At 45.3% G+C, this 22349-nt stretch overlaps 1 protein-coding gene and 1 long non-coding RNA gene across 7 annotated transcripts in view; one reads left to right on the top strand and one right to left on the bottom strand.

The window, feature by feature from the left end:
- LOC141578627 (uncharacterized) overlaps positions 1–22349 on the top strand; it is an 83459-nt gene that overhangs the window by 57673 nt on the left and 3437 nt on the right. The window lies entirely within an intron of this gene.
- The window catches only part of LOC141578626 (NBPF family member NBPF4-like), a 32825-nt gene continuing 11667 nt past the window's right edge, over positions 1192–22349 (bottom strand). For 3 of the 6 annotated variants that reach the window (XM_074370176.1, XM_074370175.1, XM_074370174.1), the window contains 15 exons: positions 21695–21746; positions 20616–20827; positions 19565–19616; positions 18549–18763; positions 17502–17553; positions 16487–16701; positions 15436–15487; positions 14419–14633; positions 11922–11973; positions 10930–11150; positions 9911–9962; positions 8840–9030; positions 6354–6581; positions 4174–4379; positions 1192–2571 (listed from right to left, as the gene is read on the bottom strand). In XM_074370176.1, coding sequence (XP_074226277.1) covers positions 4183–4379; positions 6354–6581; positions 8840–9030; positions 9911–9962; positions 10930–11150; positions 11922–11973; positions 14419–14633; positions 15436–15487; positions 16487–16701; positions 17502–17553; positions 18549–18763; positions 19565–19616; positions 20616–20827; positions 21695–21746 — 2006 coding nt within the window. In that variant the 3' untranslated portion in view covers positions 1192–2571; positions 4174–4182. The remainder of the gene's footprint in view (positions 2572–4173; positions 4380–6353; positions 6582–8839; positions 9031–9910; positions 9963–10929; positions 11151–11921; positions 11974–14418; positions 14634–15435; positions 15488–16486; positions 16702–17501; positions 17554–18548; positions 18764–19564; positions 19617–20615; positions 20828–21694; positions 21747–22349) is intronic. The other 3 variants (XM_074370177.1, XM_074370178.1, XM_074370179.1) reach the window with 3 other exon arrangements.

The following is a 22349-nucleotide window of genomic DNA, read 5'->3' on the forward strand; positions in this document are numbered from 1 at the left end:
CATTGAACAGAAAGGAAATGGATAAAAGATAACAAGAAAGGGTCAGAGAGAAAGTCATAGATATCTGGGAGGAATAGAACTAGGATGCTCAACTCTAAGACCCATCCTATTAGAGCTGAAAGATTTTTTTTTTTAAAGAAAAAAATTCCTGTGAAGCTCCAGACCTCCCTTTGCTCCGAGTGGAAGAGAAAACCAATTTATATTCCACATCTCAACACAACATACCGAGGAGGACAATGCTTTTTAAGAAGTCAATAAAAGTCATGGTGGGCATGTCCTTCACATTCAGCCAAGCTGTACATGTATCAAAGCAAGAGAAAATGAAAACTAAATATGCCAAAGTTGAGGAGTCCTCATTTCCACCGTTAGTAATCTTGAAGGATGAACTCTACATGTCAAGAAGTCACCAAGGAAAATCTGAGTTTTGAAGACCTGGTCACCACTGAATATATGTAATTATAGATTTAAGCCAGTGTGTCATGGGACCTGCTTTTGGGGCATGCTGGATGGGCCCTGAGACCTCTGTAAGGAGGCCGCTGACATTCCTGGGGTGGGGCAGCCCTCATGTGCAGCTAGGGGTCCCTAAAGGGCCCCATGGGCACCTCCTCCAGCTCTTGCCCCTACCCTACTTTTTTCTGAAGTTAAAACAAAATGGGGAGGGGCTTCGGGACAAGGTGGGAAAAAATAGTACATAAAGGGTATACATTTGACTAGGTTGAAATAATACTAGAACACTATCAGAAGTGGCAGGTAAAGACAGAAGGAAAGAGAAAACTAGAATAATGTCCTTGATGGTGACAGTGGTAAAAAGTTGAAGTTGAGAGATATCATTCAAAATTTATACTTCAAATTAAAAATATGTGACAACATACTAAGAGACTAAGATGACAAATATTTTAGTGTAGTGCTAAACCCCAATGATTCAGTCCTTCCTACATATGAAACAAAACACACACACACATACACACACACACACAAAATAACAGAGAGAAAAACACATTAAATGCAATCTACTACAAATGGTAAATATAGCTTAAAAGATGAAGGAGAGTTTAATATATAAAAATGAAGAGGAGAAACACGAAAGTTTCTATTAATTTATATCGATAACTACTACATCAGTAAGGATAATAATAGATTATGACACTGAATTTAAAAAATACACAATGTCACAGTAAAACTCAAAAGAACTTTTAATACAATGGAAGGGGTAGGGATTGTCTTTTCCACAGCACAACGCCAGCAGTACAAATGAACAGAATGAGTTGGAAAATTTCTGCTGTACAAACACAAATATGGTAATTGACACACATCAGTGATCAATCAGGGATGGTAAAATTTTTAGAGAATGACAATCATAGAATAAGATATTTATACACTCTCAGAGAGCTACTCATCAAATCACTGATTCTACACAGAGAAACGTGTGTTCCAATGAATGGATCTCACTGGCTCCTGCCTCCATGAAAAAGTGTTCAATGCTAAGAGGACAAGAGTGGTGACAGGCAAAGTGGACATGCTTAGTCCCCTGAGGGGCTCTGCCAGGAAGCACACAGCGTTCAGTAAGTGGCATCATTGGCAGACGGGTTGGCCTGAGTTTAATGATGAGGAAGGGGTCAGACAACTGCAGAATGTAGACCTTTGAGCCAGACAACTGACCTATGTTCTGCACACAAGTCAATGTCACCACCATTAAAGACAACCACAGAAAGGTGAGGAGAGGGTTTGGGTTCAAAAGGACTAAAGAAATATAGCAGCACAATCTCTTTAGTTCTTTGGAACCCAAAACATCTCTTCTCCTTTCTGTCATCTAATTTGTGGAGGCATCGCCTGTTTGAAAAACACAGGCCACTTGTCCTGTTCAGTGGTCTAGATTCTGCAGTTGTCTGATAACTACCTCATGACGAAACTCAAGCGAAACCTTTTCAGCACGGACACTGCATGGTTAATGCCACCTGCACCGAGCACAGCCCATCTGGTGGCAAAGATTGTCCAGGCTGACATGTTGCCTTCTTCCAGCTGCTCCAGATGCCAGTGTGTGCAGGATGGCAATTCACAGAAGCAAGCGTTAAAGTCTCTCACAGCTGTGCATCCATCTAAGCACTGGTCTCCTTAGCACTGGGTCACATTTGGGGACTGATGCCTGGGATTTCTCCCATCAGATCAGTCCTTTGGAGTAAAAATCATGGATTGTGGCTGGTGATTGTGATGTTGATTCTCAGCAAAGCATCCCTGCAGTGTTCAGTTTGGACTTTAACCGGATTTTCTGTTGCAGATAGTTTACATCTAGTGGGAAAGGTAAATTTGATGATGTGGTTTCTTCAAATTGGCAAAATCTTTTCAGAGTACCGAAAATAATGCGTTAACTGTGAAAGAGAGACAGGGGAGAGATGGAGAGACATAGGAGAGATAGAGAGAGGGACAGAGAGAGAGACAGAGGGATCAAATGTGGGTCTTCGTTGGGTTCTGCTGACGGCTGAGCCTGGAGGGATGACCACATGGTGACAAGAGTCAGGAGCAGGCTGGGATCCTCTTGAGAGGAGGGGCTGAAGGGGGAGCCCGAGGCTGGTGCTGAAGGGAAAAGGGAGATCCACGAGTTAGAAGAAATACCTCCTGAAGCAAACGTGCAGACTGTGGTGCAGAATCTAGGGACCCCTGTCCTCACCCCACCTGTGCTTGGGGATACGCCAGCTCAAAGCTGCTGCAGAGTCTTAGCCAGATCCCCCCACTGGTTCCTCAGCAGCCAACTGACTTTTGATTCCCCTTCATCTGGACCGAAGTGATACCTTTCTTACATGTCCCAGGAGGGATGTGCTGAGCATCCCTCATATACATTCAGAAACAGACTGCTGTCTGGAGCAAGGATCCTTGGGACACCCCTATCCTGGTTCCTGATATCCCACCAAATCCATAGTCCATTTAACCCCTACATGCATGTCAGCAGAGCTTTGAAAAATACTGATGCCGAAACCTCACCCCAGAACTTCAGAATCACAGTGTCGAGGGGTTGGGTCAAGCCATTCGTGTTACATAGATCCAAGCTCACCCAGGTTATTCGTGACGGCAGAATTTACAGCCACCCACTAGCCCTGCACTGCCTCACACCATTCTCTTTCCGTCGCTTCATTACTTCCACCATGAACCCCTTTCCCACTGGCCATAAACATTTTCTCACCTTCCTTCGGATAGTCTAGAGTTAATCACTTGCCTTCTGAAATTCCCTTGCCTGAGCCACTGATCTTCTTGTATCCTGTATATCTCCGTCTTCATAAATCTGCCCCAAGTTAATTCACTATGATGCTTTCCTAGACTCCTTGGCCTAAGACTCCAACTCAGTTCATTTTTTTCTGCACTTTACTGAACATGTAGACGGAGTCATGTGAGTAAAAGGAAGAGAGGTCTGAAACCCTAGGCACGTCATTGTCTTTGCATTCTGCAATCACTTGGCCTCTGTCTCTGCTTTAGGTCAACGTCCCTTTAGGTTGCCATCTATTGTCCTCCACCTAATGCCGGCTCCACTGAGGCCCTGGAAGCCCCATGGACATTAACCCAGAGCTGACCACCAGAGGTGAGAAACCTGACCCCAGGCCAGTGCAGCATTCCCACCTAGGCCTGAGGTTCTTATTTAGTTTTTGTAATCAGGGTTCTCATTCCTCAGTTACATCACTTTTTATTCACGTGGAGACGTCGAGGAGTCAATGTTGTCCTAGGTGTGTTCTGCAGAAGCCAACCCATGTGCAGGTGAATCATTAAGACAATGATTCTGGAAGAGGCAGTGGAGTGGAGGGAGGGAGGGCCGGGAAAGAAAGGCAATGAAACCAAGACAGTGTGTGATTTCAGGCAAAGAACCCCGTGTTCAGGGGCCTAAATGATGCTCTTCTGATGAGGAGGACCTCGGGGCCGGGCTTCCCTGTAGCTAGGAGTAGAGGTGAGAAGGAACACCAGGGCAGCAGTGGCAGGAACACAGCAGAGTTCACAGTAGAAACAGCAAATTGGGATGGAAGGGCCTGGCAGGGTGGCAACTCCCATGGAAAACAGAGAAAAGAGCAGACAGAGGGAGGATCAACTGTTAAGTGAACGAACAACAAAAAGGACAAACTAGTGGAGTTTGAGGTATAATCTTAGATGAGGAGCAACAGGGAAGACGTGCATGGAAGGCCTAGATGTGATTACCTCTGTCCCCTACGCTTGAAGGCCAGGGAACCTGCATGCTATTCTCCACTTGCTGCGCAGCAGTTTTCTTCGCAGAATCTTCTGCTTCAGGACACTGGAGGCATTACTGTTGCTAGAGACTTGACGTTCATGCTGGCTGGCAGCTGAGCCCTCGCCCTCCACCTTGGGAGGGATCTTCATTCCGATGGAAGCATCCAAACCCAGCTCTGAAGATAAAACCACAGAAAACAGGATGCATTGTTATTCAGGATATTACAATGACTTCCTCCTCCAGCCAAGAGGAACATCAAGTAAGGAACGTGTCCAGGAACAAGAGAGGCCATCTGAACGTCCCTGCCAGGTGAAGCCAGTGGAGACACCTTGGTATTTTTCTCTTTTGTTGACCGTCCCCAAACTGTGCAGTGCTGGTAAGACTGCCAGGAGGCAAACATGTTCTCACTGCCAAAAAACTGTTTTTTAAGAAAAATAGAATTGACGAAAACGGAAAGTTCCTAGGTAGAAAAGACAAGGCAACGCAATCAGGGCAGTCAGAGGTTGTACTATTGGGACAGAAGTGACTGCAGAAAGTAAGCAAAGTCAATGTTGAAAGTAAACTTCAGGAAAGAAAGAACTGGGGAAGTCTGAAACTGGAAATGTTTACAGATGTGTATCAGTATATGCTTCCCATATATTTGTACATACACTATATATAATGTTTATCATACTCAAGCTAAATAAGACCTGGAAGCTGTGATAAAAATACAACACTCACGTGTGTGTGTGTACAAGGGAAGCAATGGATGATGGCGTTGAGATATTGAATGGATCATTCTAACAGCCTCCGATGAGTTGAAATTGAAAAAGGAAAAATAAACATCAGAAGGATAAGCGAGGGAAGCTCTGGTGGTAACATGAACGATTAGATCCGGGGGATTATGAGAATAAAGGGCATTAAAACTAGCGTTTGCAGCAAAATCTGTCGTGATGCCTGGATTCAGACTCAGGCCTCTGGGGTAAGTGTGCAGGAGAGAGAGTGACTGAGCCAGTGGGGCTGAGTCCTGGCCCAGAATGTGGGAAGCCAAGGTCAAGAAAAAGAGACTAGAGGGAAGGCAAGACAATGAAATCCCACAAGGGCTAATGGCACTTGTCAGGGCCACGCATCCCTAACACCCACTGAGCACTTCCCATGAGCTCTCTGCATGGTGGCCAGTGGTGCCCCTTCTTCTCTCACCTCCACTCTCCTCATTTCTCAGATGAGGCCACCGCCTGACAGATGAGCACCAGGCGGCCCCAGTCTCCGGGTGGAGATACTAAGAGGAGTAGAGGGTAAGGATGAATACGTCCCAGATGAAATGCATGTGAGGGTATGAAAGCTCATTGAAGAAAATCAGAGAAGAGTCGGATCATGATAAGAAAACCGAGGACATGGCCATGGAGATGAGTGGAGAGGAGAAATTAAATGGAGCATCATAGAAGAAACTGAGTGGCTCACCTTATCTATGAAGGTGGTTCTTTATTTTAAATAAAGGGCTAAAAACAGAAAAATTACCTCCGTGTGAAAAGTCAACAGACGATTGAAGTGTGTGGGCAGTTTTCACATTGCTACTAAACATTACTAATGCACTGTTACTGAGAGCACGTGACAGGGGAAAACTGGCTTGAGGATGGGCGATGAGAAGAGAACTCTGGCAAACGTGCCATTCTGAGAAAGCAAGGGGAGACGGAGTCTAGAGAAAGTGGAGACCATCAAAAGTCCTGCACTTCAGCTGAGACAATGCACGTGCAATCATTGTGTAAGTGTTACATCACCAGCAGGATACACGGGTAGACATCACACAGTCACAGGTGTGCTGACGCAGGTTTTACCGAATCACGGACCCTGGGAGCTATGTTTCTTAACACTCCCAACGACCACGGAAGGTAGATTTAACTTCCCGGTGGTCAGATAAGGGAAATGACAAGGGAATACCTCACAAGATAAATAACTTGGTCCCGTTAAAGAACCAGGAATTTGCAAACCCAGGACCTGGGGCAGAGCTGGCCCTAAATCTGCGGCTCCTGCTCACTTCCCTCTGTTAGAGCGTTGGGGATTTTCCGTGGACCTGAAAGGAGCATGGCAGAGGCCTCACTGTCTCCTCCACCCCAGCTCTGGCACGACCAGCTCATGGACTAGAGCTTCCTACACCCCTTTTCTTACTTACCTTGCAGGGGCAGCCCTTGGTCTCCAAACTCAGTGTTGGCTGTGAAGCCCCACACGGTGGAGGGAAGGCCGAGCCTGGCGTTGCCGTCACCACAGTCAAACTGCTGGTCCCGCTGCAGCTGCAGGTGATGGGTCACCTGGGTGCTTGTCTGCAGTTGTGCTTGTGAAGCTTCCATCTCTGACCCTTGGAAACTCAAAGGCCCTTGGGGACGGTCCTCCCAGGAGTCACCTGAAAGCAGAGGACAGTTCAGTAGGACCAATCCAACTTTCCGTTTGTCAACCCCTCCCACAACATCCATTTCTGCTGTTCCTGCCTATCAGGGAAACCACCCAATCAGCCAGACAACAGAGGCAGACATCATGGACATGACGGAGATGTCATTTTGAAGGCTGTGCCTGGGGACGCTGAGATGGCAGGTGCCTGGCAGGAACGTCGCTGAGATCAAAAATCACCCACTTGGGTCCAGAGGGTACTGGATGGCAGCTGAGGTCACGACCATGACTCAGTTATTAGCGACCTTTCCTTGTAGCCTAGAGACAAGATTCTGGCCAGGCCTCAGGGAAGGGAGGACGAGGAATTGTTGATGTCTAATTAGAATAAAGAAATAACAAGAGAAGTGGGGCCCAAAGGCTGCAAATTCCACTAGAAATGGGACTTGGGGACTATAGCACATGGACCAAGTAATGAGAACTCTTCCCACTTCTGGAGCCTTTTCAACTCCATTCCCCGTGTGTTTTGACGACTCGTCCACCCACCACACAGGGATACGTCCCATGACTACGTGTGTCCTGGGTGGGCTGGTGGGTACTGGCACCTGTAAGTAGTGTAGCTGAGGTCCGAGGGCCTTACTGGAAGCTCAGTGTCCAGAAGTGCTACAGAATCAGGACGTCTGGTTCTTCAGGGAGATGACACAGTGCACATTCCTTGTATTACACCCCCCTCCAGGGGCACCAGGCACTGCTCCTAATCACACATGTTTACAATTCTACTGTGAAGTGAGTTCATATTCTCAGAGAGTGGGCTAACCAAAGAGCTCAAGTAGCTCATCCAGTCCAGGTCAGGCTCAGGTGGGGTCACGGCCCACGGGGCCTGCTGCACATTGCTGTGGGGCTCCCCCCTCACTACCCCGTGGAGACCCTCCTGCTCAACAAACTTTGTTGAACTGTTTCTTAAACGTGTCTCTCCTGTGTCTGTTACCACGTTGTCTTCCACAGAGAGCACTCTGTCTGAGTCTCATCAGTGATTCATCCGACCTCCTTCTAACGGCTTCCTCTGATCCTGTCTCTCCACACTATCAGCGGTCTCATCAGTCTTACTCAGCTTGGGGAAACTTGTCCTCCTCAACTTCCCTACATGAACTCAAATCCTCACCTTGCCTTGACACTCCTGCTCCCTCCGGCCCCTCTTTCTTCAGCACCATCACTTCCCACAACCCCCTTGAACAAATCCTCCCTGGACGCAGGCTGCCCCTCCTGACCCCAGGCCTGCACCTGCGCCTTGTAGAGCTTCCCGGGCTTTTTCCCTAAGCACTGCTCTCTGCCTCGTGTGCCCTTCCCATTTCCTCCAGGCAGAGTTTCTTCATCATTAATCACTGCATTAGGATTCCTAATGAGATTTATTGATAATTCACATGGTCTGAAGGGTAACACCTCTTAAATTAAAAACTTTAATGTGTGAAACAATGCTCAAAACCAGTAAACCCACCCTCAAATGCTATTTTGAATCACAGACTTAAATTATTTTAAAATATCACATCTTAATTTCATCATTTAGTTTCATCTCTCTTTTCCCAACTAATGGCTTTTATTAAACTATGCTCAATATTCTCTGCATTTGCATGGGAAAAGGCAAAACAGTTTATCAAACATCACAAGGAATGCCCAATAGCATTACTTAGGAAAGTAGGGAAAAGCCTCCAATGAAATCTGAAGTTGTCCTTAAAGATCAAGTGCTTGTGCTGTGCCTACAGCACTTCTCCCCGGTCAGGGCGGATGGGGCGAAAGAGCAGGTCTCCTGCGGCCCCACTGCCGGAGTCACAGCCGTCCACACTGTTCACAGGCCATGATCAGAGCCCACAAATAGGATGGACCCGAGCATCATTGATGTGTCCCATTCATTCACCTCAGCCCATCCGTGTGGGGGAGGTTGGCCTCTCCTGCCCATGCTGAATGATGGCCTGGCAGGGCCGGGCCACATCCCACACATCTCACTTCCCCTCTCTAGCCTGACTTAATACCAACAGCCTCCACTGGTGCGGGCGGTCCAGGTGACGCAGGGCGTCCTGGGACGAGGAGAAAGGAAAGTTGTCTTACCCACATGATGCCTTTCGCAAAGTAAATCCCACAGCCTGATTCAAAAGAACACAAGTCTCAGGGCCTGTTTACAGAAATCACTCTCGTAGTGTATACAGGTCATTGGCTACAAAGTCTGTGAGGATAACTGGGGACCCACTAGGAGCCGTGTGCTCTATTCGAGGGAGTACTCACCATGTACAGCAAGCGCTGAGAAGACTCCCTGTTGGTCCCAAGGGAATGAGGCACCTCTGTCGGGCCTACAGGAGTCTGACAGGTCATGGCCAACAGAACTGGTCAAATAACATTCATCCAGTGAGTCCTGTGGGCCTTCATTCTCTTCTACCACCGGCTGCTCACTACTGAGCCTTCTGGGGTCAGGTGCACTGAGGATTAAACAAAACGGATGAGAGAACACAGGGTCCTAGCTGGGTTTGATGGGAGTGTTAAGGGACTGGTCGCAGAAAACAAATGGAAATTCTCCACAAAGCGAGATATAACAATCCTCCTCCATCTGGGGCCAGAGTGTGCTTACAATGGGAATAGGAGACAGACAGAGCAGGAGGTGGTCCCAGCACTGACCAGAAAAAGAGCTCAGGATGAAGGAGACTGAACTACCTCAGTACACAGTAGTCAGAAGACACACACTCAGAAACTACAAGGGAGGCTTCAACTCTTGCATGAGTTTTGTTGAAATTTACATGCAACAGCTGAGGGAACAAGACTCTGGCAGCATAATCCTGTGTCACCACTGAGATGTGAGATGAATTTTGGTTTTCTAAGTACTTTTCTTGTTATGAAATACTTGTCAGTGGTAAGAACAAAGAGTGAAAGGCAGAAATGCATCTTATGCTGCTTTTAATAAAAACAGAGAAGGAGAGTCCGAGAAATCCTGGACTGATTAGCACCCCTGCATCAACTGAATGCACTTACTCCATTTGAGAGAGATTATCAAAGGGGCTTATAAACGTACAGTTAACATAGACAGCATTGTTAAAGGGACACATTGTGGTTGTCTGAATGGAAGAGTTAGGCATATTTAGCAGTTTCTCATTTCCCTGGATCTGACCTCACCATACATCAACATTAAATTAAGAGCCATGATTCTTCATTATGCTGTAGAGCAGAAATTGACAGAACATTGTAAACTGACTATACTTTGAAATAAATAAATAAAGAGATGATAGATAGACAGACAGATAGATAGATAGACAGACAGACAGATAGCAGAAAGAAAACAAAAGACCCCTGAGGCTTCAGAATTACCTGGGACATATTTGGTCTTGTTCCTCTTCTTCCTCAAGAACAGTATGATTTTCTATGGATTAATTCAGACAGGGCAAGAAACATTAAGCAGATCTCCCTACATATGTCAATAGTTAGGTATCCAATACTATCACGGGGAAAAAAGTATCACCAGTGGCACAGGAGGATAACGTAAGAATATTCCAGGAGGCCTCAGGCTGCGCCTTCTGGACCTGCCTGGGTTCGCTTTCTTGACCCCTGGGCAGTATCTCCTCACCACAATCACCTTTTCCAGGTCTGAGTCAGAAGTGAAATGTATCTTTTCCCCACATAGTCTGTGGAATAGCCCATCTGCATTCTAAAAAGAATACTGTAATATTCAGCCTTCCCTCACCGTATGCTGGCTGCTTTAGCAGAATTTGTACACTGAAAACAACATAATGGTTGGAATCTACAAACCCTAGCATGAAAATGAGCTTTGTGCTAAACAGAAACATCAGCCCTTCATGGAGTGGGGAAATGCTGGGGTCAGCCGCACTTCATGGAAAGATACATGCAAGGTGATAGTAGGGATGTTTGTGTCCTGGTGTTCAGGTGGCTCCTCCACTTAGAGGAGACGGACACTGGGGATGACAGCAGTGACCCCAGGGAAACAACAAATCCAGAGGTGTAGTTAACACTGTCAACATCTTTTGAAGGAAAGAAATTCCAGGGATATTTTAGGGGTATGAACATGAGAACCTTATAAGTAAAAACGACATTTGATGGGAATCATAAAAAAAGACACCTCTGTACAACTGCACAGAGGTGAGTGACATTGTCACACTTGTCTTCGGTTCAGTGACCTATCTTGGGACCCAACACACAGGCTTCACCTGGGATGAGGAAGAGAGCACCGTTCCCTAACCCGCATGATGTCTGTGCTTAAAACTCAATTCTAGGACCTAAACCTTCTCGATATAAATATACAGAGTCTGCCCACATGGCTGTCATATCTCAGCACCGCCAGAGGTGTGAAGCGCAAAAGACACCAGCTCTACCTGGCAGTGCAGTTGGAGGTTTATCACATCGATAAGAGTACTCACTGGTGACATCCCGAGCATAAGAGAGTTCCAATCCCTCAAATGAGTAGATGGCGGTGCTCCTATAAGGCCAGAAGGAGTCTGACAGGTCAGGAAGAGCTGAGTAAGTCAAATAGTACTCCTCCACTGAGTGCCGTGGGATGTCATCCTCTACCATCTGCGGCAGCTCCGTGCTGAGCCTGGCGGGTAGGGAGACCGAAGATTAACCTAATAGCAATCAGAAATCTAGAGTCCTATCTGCTTTAGATGAACCGTTTAAGGGAGTGGTGAAGGAAGCCAAAGGGTGATCTTTTAAGCAGAAAAAACTGACTGTTTTGGTGAGACAGAGTGTGTGTCTTTGAGGAGCAGGAGACAGAAAGGAGAGGGGGTGCTTAGTGCTCTGGCCAAATAACAGCTGATGAAGAAAGAGACTGATTATCTCTAAACTGCAGAGTCATGACCCCTAACATAGACTCATGTAAGAGTGGTTTTCACCCTTTCATTTAAGTTCCACTGACTGCTACATGGAGATTAAGTGTATACTATTAGGGGCACCCTAGTGCCCCAGAGATCTCATGCCGCTAAGGCCTCTTTCTCTCTTTATTGTGGCATGATATAATTATATCACTGTTTGTGTCCACTTCTTGCTATGAAACACATGCCAACAAGCTAACACAAAACAGGCTGAAACCAGATTTGCATCTCACTCTGTAAATGACACCAGAGAGAGCAAATGAGTGCACAAAAATCACTGTATCGTAGATCACTTGTTCAACTGAATTGGGTATACACTTGAGAAGTTAATGAGAAATAGGAAACAATATATGTATCCAAATGAAAGCAGAAAACATTACAAAAAAGATAATTCCTGGTTGGCAAAGTGGATCATACGCTTGTATTCCTGCTGTTTCCTGGATTAGGGGACTGCAGAAGTCACATTTCATCAACAGCGCACAAATATTCAAAATTACCTGCAGATAGTTGGCTCTACTCCTTTCACCCCATCTTGATCATTTTGGTTTTCTGTAAATGAATTAACAGGACAGTTACACTGGGCAAAACTCATTTACGTATGATCAAAACCATGCCAAAATTAGCACTTTGGCAATGTGTGCAATGTGGTAACAGGGTACTGTGGGAGAAATCTTCCAGGAGGCCCTAGATAGAACCTCATAAGAAGGCACTGGATTTGCTTCTTGAGCCCCTAGATATGTCTCCTTAATATGACAGGATGTCCCCACACTATGTCCTGAGTCTAGGCAAACAGTAACCTCATCCTTTTACCCACAGATCCTGAGGGACTGCCGAGCTACCTCCTAGAAGGCTGCAGTAATATTCAGGATTTTTCAATCTGAAATGCTGTCTCTTATTGGGGTAGATGCATTCTCCATTGACATTAGACTGATGAGCAGAATCTAAACATAGTCTAAACACTCTTCCGTGCCAGCAAGAAAGAGTGGGCATTTATAAGGCTGGGTGTTCCAGGACCCTACCTTGCTTCAGAGAACACACCAAAGATGGCAGTGGTGCTTCTGTTCTGGTTTCAGAAGCCTCTGCATAAGATAAGACAAATGGAAGGGACAGACTTGGGTTGACAGAAACAACCAAAGGAGTAATATCTCCAAAGACATAAAGTAAACTGCCAACAGCCTCAGACAAGTATAGAATCTCAGGGATATTGCTTAGGAATGAAAATTAGAGCATTAAAAGCAAGATAAGAGATTCATTCAAAATTAGGAGACAGGAAAGTTACTTCCTATGACACAATTAGAGAGCTATATGGGAGTCTGGCAGGACCGTGATGGATCCAGTGATTTGCCAGTGCGACAAACATGACTAGGAGTTGAGCCAACTTCACGAACTCAGGGAATGTGTTACTTTAAAGGAAATTGTATGGAACAGAATAGAGAGCCCAGAAGTAAACCCGTAGAATTACAGTCACTTCATCTTCAACAAAGAAGGCAAGAACACACAATGGAGAAAAGACAGTCTCTTCAGCAAGTGGTGTTGGGGAACCTGGACAGCCACACAGACATCAATGAAGTGAGGACACTCCATCACACTATAAACAAAAATAAACTCACAATGGCTTAATCACTTAGATATATGACAAGACACGATAAACCTTCGAGAAGAAAACATAGGTGAAACATTTTTGACATAAATCTTAGCAATGTTCTCCTGGGGCAGTCTACTCAGGCAATAGAAATAAAAGCAAAAATTAACAAATGGGATGTAATTAAACTTATAAGCTTTTACACAGCAAAGGGAACCATAAGCGGAAAAAAAACAACAACCTACAGAATGGGAGAAAGTATTTGCAAATGATGCAGCTGACAAAGGTTTCATTTCCACACTATAGAAACAGCACATATAGCTTGATAACAGAAACAACAAAAAACCAAACATGGGCACACGAACTAAAAAGAAACTCTTCACGGAAGGCATACAAATGGCCAATAGGTACATGAAAAAATGCTGAATACTGCTAATTACCAGAGAAATGCAAATCAAAAGTACAGTGAGGTATCACCTCACATCAGTCAGAACGGGCTTTATTAAAAGTTCATAAACCCTAAATGCTGGAAAGGGTGTGGAGAAAAGGGAACCCTCCTACACTCTTGCTGGGCATGTAGTTTGGTGCAGACATTACAGACAACAGTATGGATATTCCTCAAAAAACGAAAAAGAGACTTACCATATGATCCAGGAATCTCACTCCTGGGCATACATCCAGAGGGAAGTCTAATTTGAAAAGACACACGCACCCCGATGTTAATAGCAGCACTGTATACAATAGCCAAGACATGGAAACAACCTTAATGTCCATCAACAGATGACTGGATAAAGAAACTGGTGTATTTATACAATGGAATACTACTCAGCCATAGAAAAGAATAAAATAGTGCCATTTGCAGCAACAAGGATGAATCTGGACATGGTCATTCTAAGTGAAGTAAGCCAGAAAGAGAGAGAAAAGGAACACATGATATCACGCACGAGTGGAATCTAAAAAAGAAAGAAGACACTAATGAAGTTATCTACAAAACAGAGAGAAACTCACAGACATAGGAAAGAAATTATGGTTATTGGAGAGAAAGGGGTTGGGAAGGGATAAATTGGGAATTTGAGATGTGCAAATATTAACTATTATGTATATAAAAGAAAAACAACAAATTTCTTCTATATAGGACTGGGAACTACATTCAGTATCTTGTAGTAACCGACAATGGAAAAGAATATAAAAAGGAATAAACGTATATAGATGTATGACTGAAATATTATGCTGTAACCCAAAAATTGACACATTGTAAACTGACTATGCTGCAAATAAATAAGTAAATAAGTAATTAAATAAAGGCAATTTTTGGGCCTGATTCAAAACGATATGTACGCATATAGTCTACACATGACAACGAATTCTCCGAGACAAGACAGATTGTGCGGAGCAAAGATCATGCAGACTACCTGGGAAGTCAGTTCCAATTGCATCTGCTTTAACATGCGAGGAACCACAGGCTACCTCCAGAGCACATAGCACTTTCTGTTCAGGAAATGCAAATTTTCCATCACTGCACTTCTCATAGCAGTCAGAACCTTCCTGGTGAATGGAAGGCGCCAAAACACATTCATCCCGGGACTCCTGGAGCACGTCGTCATTCTGAACCTCCAGTAGATCCATGCTGTGCCAGGTGGGAAAGGGATGACAGAAAATTAAACTCAGACGATTAGACACAGAGTCAGTATATTGATGTAAAGCGGAGATACGGTTCACAAAAAGCCAGGGGGCAGTCCCCTTAAAGAGGGAAATAACTATTCTCCTATGGGTCATGCAGAGTGTGGCCACCATGGGGTGGGAGAGGCAGAGAGCAGCAGGTGCTCCGAGCACTGACCATGCAACCAGCAGTTCAAGGGGCACTTGCACTCTCCCTGTGTGCTCCAGGCATGACACCCAGCAAACACAGACGACTAAAATCTTGGCTCCCACTTTATGCATACTTTGCGTTAAACAATACAGGCAGTGCCCAAGCAAATACAGCTTTTGGAGGAATTACAGACATGCAACTTCTAACTTCAAGGAGTATTATCTCAATATTTTGATATAATTTGGATTTTGATGTTTTTTGTTTGTTTGTTTTCTTCACTTGCCGTCAAATACTCATCACCATACTGACAGCAAACAGGCAAAAGCAGATGTGCATCTCACCCTGCTTTTATGCACGGAGGGCAGAACAGCTGACTACAGGGACCCCCAAGTCTGGCTAGTGCTCCTTGGTCAACTCACTGTCCATCACTCAACTTGAGAGATTGTGAAATTCAGACACACACAACTGACACAATGGAAAGAAACAACATTTTTCAGGTGCCTAGTTGGCTGTTGAGTGAATGGATGCAAGACTCATGTTCAGCACGTTCTCTTTTCCCACATCTGAGGTCTTCTGGTGTCACCATGGACATTAACAGCCCGGAAATCTTCAGAATTACCTGGGGGACACTGCCTCTTGTCCAGCTGCTTCGTCACACTCATTCTGATTTTCTGGTAAGAAATTCAGAGACAGCAGGTCAGAATAAACAAGTCATACCTCACACACACCAACTCGCTGAACACAGGTACCACAAGGACATTAATCTTCTCAGGGCAACAACAGAATATTTTACGAATGGTATTTCAGGACACTGAAGTCTTCTGAGAATTAGACAGGACTGCTTCCAAGTGCTTGGGGGAAATTCTCTGGCTGATCTGGTTAAGCTTTCTCCCAATACCCCATCGGCTGAGTCTGTAGATTTCATACTTTATTTTCCCTCAAAGTCCTAGGAATCAGCTGAGTTTCTGTCTACAATTCTTTCTACAATAATGGTTCATCCCATCAGATAATGTGCTTGCTGATATTACGGAGACATTTCTATCTGAGGGAGGATGAATTCTACCGACCTTCAAATTAAAGAGAAAATTTGGGGCTACACAGAAACAATGGGCATTCAAGGCTGGAGGAACTGCCAGAGCCCAGCCGTACTTCATGGGAACATCCAAGCAAGGTAAAGGGACACTTCGTTCTTTCCTGGTTTTCAGATTCCAACTTCGCTAAGAGAAGCCAACATGAGGAAGATGAAGACTCGGGCTGAGATCTCTGACACCAGAGACATCACTACACCTAACATATAGGCAAGGCTACCAGTCTGTTTGGACAGGCCAAGGAAGGCCAGGGACATTGTCCAAAAAGAACAATTCGATCGTTGTAGCTTGCAAGAAACATTTGACCCAAACGTCTGACAGACACTTCCTGTGGATGATGAGCGAAGGTGGGTGACAGTTACTCACAGCTGATTTGGGTCCCATGGCCTAACTTGGGGTCCAGTGAGTCAGATACAAGGACTGAGCCTCGAAAAGGACCAAGGCTCCCTGGCCAGAATGATGACTGTCTTTCATATCCATCCTTTTCTCTGGGTTAAACCAATATATGTCACTAGGGTCGACATTCAGGGGAGACTTTCTTCATTGTAGACAGTGTGTGGGGAAGAAAAATAGAAAGGCTACCTGGGAGGTCAGCTGGAATTTCATCTTCTACAACATGGGAGCAAGCACCAGCTACATCTGGAGCATGGCCGACTTTCTCTTCATCAAATGCCAAGTGGCCTTCACTGTCTAGCCGGTTGTAGTCAGGTCCTTCTTGGAGAACTGAAGCATTCAAAACACATTCGTCCTGGGACTCCTGGAGCACTTCCTCCTTCTCAAATGCCTCGAGCTCCATGCTGTGCCAGGTGGGAAATTGATGACAGGAAAGTAAACTAAGAGGATCAGACACCAAGCTGTCCTAGCTGGTTCTGATAGGGGGGCCATAGGGAATGGACACAGAAAGCCAGGGGCAGTCCCCTTAAAGAGGGAAATAACTATCCTCCTATGTGTCAAGCAGAGTGTGGCCACCACGGGGTCGAACAGGGAGAGAGCGGCAGGTGCTCCGAGCACTGGCCATGCAAGCAGCTGTTCAAGAAGCAATTGGACTCTCTCTGTGTGCTCCAGGTATGATGCCCAGCAATCACACTGGACTAAAATCTTGGCTCCCACTATTTGCATACATTGCATTGAACTATACAGGCAGTGTCTAAGCAAAAAGAGCTTTTGGAGAAACTACAGACACATAACTTCTAACTTCAAGGAGAATTATCTCAATATTTTGATATAATTTTGATTTTTTTCCTGCTTTCTTCACTTGCAGTCAAATATTCAAAACCATACTGACACCAAACAGGCACAAAGCAGATGTGCATCTCACCCTGCTTTTATGCACAGAGGGGACAGCAGCTGACTAGAGGGACCCCCAAGTTTGGCTAGTTCACCTCGGTCAAATCACTGTCCATGACTCAACTTGAGACATTCAGAAATTCAGACACACACAACTGACACAATGGAAAGAAACAACATTTTTCAAGTGCCTAGTTGGCTGTTGAGTGAATGGATGCAAGAGTCATATTCAGCACGTTGTCTTTTCCCTGGATCTGAGTTCTTCTGGGGTCACCACTGACATTAACAGCCCAGAAATCTTCAGAATTACCTGGCGGACACTGGCTCTTGTCCAGCTGCTTCGTCACACTCATTCTGATTTTCTGGTAAGAAATTTGAGACAGCAGGTCACAATAAACAATTCACCCTCCCACAGGCCAACTCAGTGAACACAGGTAACATAGAAATGTTAATCTTCTCAGGGCAACAATAGAATATGCTATGAAAGGTATTTCAGGAAGCTGAAGTCTTAGGAGAATTAGGCAGGACTGCTTCTGAATGCTTGGGGGAACTTCTCTGGCTGATTTGGATGAGATTTCACCTAATATCCCATCTGCTGAGTCTTTCGAGTTAATAGTATATTTTCCCAAAAGGTCCTAAAAATCAGCTGAGGTGCTTCTAGAAGTCTTTCTACAATATTGATTCGTCCCATCAGATAATGTGGTTGCTGATGCTATGGAGGAATTTCTGCTTGAGACTAGATGAACGCTACCGACATTCATATCGAGGAGACGATTTGGGGCTACACAAAAACAATGGGCATTCAAGGCTGGAGGGACTGCCAGAGCTCACCCTTACTTCATGGGGACATCCAAGCAAGGTAAAGGGACACTTGGTTCTTTCCTGGTTTTCAGATTCCAACTTAGCTAAGAGAAGCCAACATGAGGAAGATGAAACTCGGGCTGAGATCACTGACACCAGAGACACCACTTCACCTAACATATAGGCAAGGCTACCAGTCTGTTTGGACAGGCCAAGGAAGGCCAGGGACATTGTCCAAAAAGAACAATTCGATCGTTGTAGCTTGCAAGAAACATTTGACCCAAACGTCTGACAGACACTTCCTGTGGATGATCAGCGAAGGTGGGTGACAGTTAGTCACAGCTGATTTGGGTCCCATGGCCTAACTTTGGGTCTAGCGAGTCAGATACAAGGACTGAGCCTCGAAAAGGACCAAGGCTCCCTGGCCAAAATGATGACTGTCTTTCATATCCATCCTTTTTTCTGGGTTAAACCATTATGTGTCACTAGGGTCGACCTTCAGGGGAGACTTTCTTCATTGTAGACAGTGTGTGGGGAAGAAAAATAGAAAGGCTACCTGGTAGGTCAGCTGGAATTACATCTTCTGCAACATGGGAGCAAGCACCAGCTATAACCGGAGCATGGCCGACTTTCTCTTCATCAAACAGCAAGTGGCCTTCACTGTCTAGCCGGTTGCAGTCAGATCCCTCTTGGAGAACTGAAGGAGTCAAAACACATTCATCCTGGGATTCCTGGAGCACTTCCTCCTTCTCAAACGCCTCGAGCTCCATGCTGTGCCAAGTTGGAAAGGGATGACAGAAAATTAAACTAAGTGGATCAGAGACCAAGCTGTCCTAGGTGGTTCTGAGAGGGGAGGCAAAGGGAATGGACACAGAAAGCCAGGGGGCAGTCCCCTTAAAGCGGGAAATAACTATCCTCCTATGTGTCAAGCAGAGTGTGGCCACCGTGGGGTAGGAGTGGGAGAGAGCAGCAGGTGCTCCGAGCACTGCCCATGCAAGGAGCTGTTCAAGAAGCACTTTGATTCTCCCTGTGTGCTCCAGGCATGATGCCCAGCAAACAAACAGGACTAAAATCTTGGCTCCCAGTTTTGCATACATTGCATTGAACTATACAGGCGGTGCCCAAGCAAGTAGAGCTCTTGGAGGATTTACAGGCATGTAACTTCTAACTTCAAGGAGTATTATCTCAATATTTTGATACAATTTTGATTTTTTTTTTATGTTTTCTTCACTCGCAGCCAAATACTCATCACCATACTGAGGCCAAACTGGCACAAAACATATGTGCATCTCACCCTGTTTTATCCACAGAGGGGACAGCAGCTGACTACAGGGACCCCCAAGTCTGGCTAGTACACCTTGGTCAAATCACTGTCCATGACTCAACTTGAGACATTCAGAAATTCAGACACACACAACTGACACAATGGAAAGAAACAACATTTTTCAAGTGCCTAGTTGGCTGTTGAGTGAATGGATGCAAGAGTCATATTCAGCACGTTGTCTTTTCCCTGGATCTGAGTTCTTCTGGGGTCACCACTGACATTAACAGCCCAGAAATCTTCAGAATTACCTGGCGGACACTGGCTCTTGTCCAGCTGCTTCGTCACACTCATTCTGATTTTCTGGTAAGAAATTTGAGACAGCAGGTCACAATAAACAATTCACCCTCCCACAGGCCAACTCAGTGAACACAGGTAACATAGAAATGTTAATCTTCTCAGGGCAACAATAGAATATGCTATGAAAGGTATTTCAGGAAGCTGAAGTCTTAGGAGAATTAGGCAGGACTGCTTCTGAATGCTTGGGGGAATTCTCTAGCTGATCTGGTTGAGCTCTCTCCTAATATCCCATCTGCTGAGTCTGTCGAATTAATAGTATATTTTCCCAAAAGGTCCTAAAAATCAGCTGAGGTGCTTCTAGAATTCTCTCTACAACATTGGTTCGTCCCATCAGATAATGTGGTTGCTGATGCTACGGAAGAATTTCTGCTTGGGACTAGATGAATGCTACTGACATTCATATCAAGGAGACGATTTGGGGCTACACAGAAACAATGGGCATTCAAGGCTGGAGGGACTGCCAGAGCTCACCCATACTTCATGGAAACATCCAAGCAAGGCAAAGGGACACTTGGTTCTTTCCTGGTTTTCAGATGGCTACTTAGGTAAGATAAGCCAACATCACAAAGATGAAGTCTCGGGCTGAGTTCAGTGAAACCAGAGACACCACCTCACCTAACACAGAGGCAAGGCTACCAGTCTGTTTGGACAGACAAAGAAAGGCCAGGGACATTGTTCAAAAAGAAGAATCAGACCACTGTAGCTTGGAAGACAAATTTGACACAAACTATCTCTGACAGACACTTCCTGTGGATGTCCACCCAAGGTGGGTGACAGGTTCTCAACCCTGATTTCGGTCACGTGGCCTGACTTTGCGTCCAGGGTGACAGATACATGAAGTGGGCCTAGAAAGGGATCAAGGCTCCCTGGTACATACGATATCTGTGTTTCACAATCCATCCTTTTCTCTGGGTTAAACCAATATGTGTCACTAAGGTCGACCTTCGGTGAAGACCTTCTTCAGTCTAGACAGTGTGTGGGGAACAAAACTAGAAAGGATACCTGGGAGGTCAGCTGGAATTGGATCTTCTGCAACATGGGAGCAAGCACCAGCTACATCCGGAGCACGGCTGACTTTCTCTTCATCAAATGGCAAGTTGCCTTCACTGTCTAGCCGGTTGCAGTCAGATCCTTCTTGGAGAACTGAGGGATTCAAAACACATTCATCCTGGGACTCTTGGAGCAACTCCTCCTCCAACTCCTCTTGCTCAATGCTGTTCCAGGTGGGAAAGGAATGACAGAAAATTCAACTATGAGCATCCGTCCCCTTGTTGTCATTACTGATTTTGCTGCAGGGCATAGGAACTATTCATGAAATGCAAACTTATCATTCCTCATAAAGAGGGAAGTAACTATCCTTCTGTATGTGAAGCAGAGTCTGGCTGTCACGGGGTGGGAGAGGGAGAGAGCACTAGTTGTTCGGTGCGCTGCCCACATGACATGTGATGAGAAATGACACCCAAACATCCCAGTGTGGTCCTTTCGTGATCATGAAGCACAAGTGAACTGCCACAGCATGTGCTACTGCCATGTGCCTCTGTCATATGCACTTTAAGTTAATGTAGCCAAGTGAGTATGAGTGTTAAGGTATTGTAGAGCCTCAGAGATATTCTGCCTTCAATTTACGAATAAAATTCCTCTAAAGCCTTTCTCATACTAGTGTCACGTGGCAACTACAGGTTTTTCTAGACACTTCTACTGGTGTTTAATTCTTTGAGTTACTTCTTTACTGATTCCGTTGCTATCTTCCTTCCTAACAAGCACCTAAGAACTGTGTACAAACAGTTCTTTATCTCATCTTGGTGTTCATTTAGGAGAGTATGCATATTCTCTGTGTGTGCAGGGAACCCTAAAGGTGGTACATTACCTTGGGCCATACCTACAAGTGCCACAGAGACAACAGACAGCCAAGTTAAAGGGCCACTTCCCTGTTGGTTGGATTGAAGTCAATCAATGCAATCTGCAGGTTTTCTTTTCTCACATCTGGTACATGAGACTCTCTCGCCCTCATGGGTTCATCTTTCTTCTACCCTCTCCATACTTTACCTACCCATTACCGGCTCCTAAGACTTCATGATTACCTGGGGGTGAGTGTTTCTTCTTCTAGTTCATCTTCCTCATCTTCATGAATTTCTGCAAACAAATTCAGAAATATCCAGTCAGCTTTTCCCCACTTCACCAACTACAATCCTAATGGTTGTATGGCCACGGGGACATAAATCACTATGTATGTGTCAGTGCGGTGCTAAAGTTCTAGTGCACTGTCTTTAAATGATTGGCCTGGTCCACATGTCTGATCCATCATTCAGTGTGACCCCAAACTGCTGGATGGCCATCATGACCCCTCTGCCTGACAAGGGGCAAACATTCAAATGGTCTTCTGTTCCCTATATCACTGTACAAGTGTCCACCTGCCATCTCAACGTCTACAACTCTTTCATCCATCCGGCCACTAATTTCTCCCTAGACACAGGCTCTGCACCCCTTACGGCTCTCCCATACATCCCCTGCTTTGTCTAAGAAGAGAGAAACAACCGTGTCCCACATGCCTCCATCTGACCACATCATGGGACATTCCTAAGGCCTCTGAGTGTTACCAAGGGAAGTTCTCTCCATGGAAAAGGTACAGTGAAACAAAGTTCCCAACACGAGTTCGACAACATTAAGTGCCCAATCCAACCCTACAAAGTGCAGGGCTTCCCTTTTTCTGAGCTGATTCATGAACATTCCCAGATT

Source organism: Camelus bactrianus, chromosome 9 (genome assembly GCF_048773025.1).
Source record: "Camelus bactrianus isolate YW-2024 breed Bactrian camel chromosome 9, ASM4877302v1, whole genome shotgun sequence".
NCBI classification, from domain to species: domain Eukaryota; kingdom Metazoa; phylum Chordata; class Mammalia; order Artiodactyla; family Camelidae; genus Camelus; species Camelus bactrianus.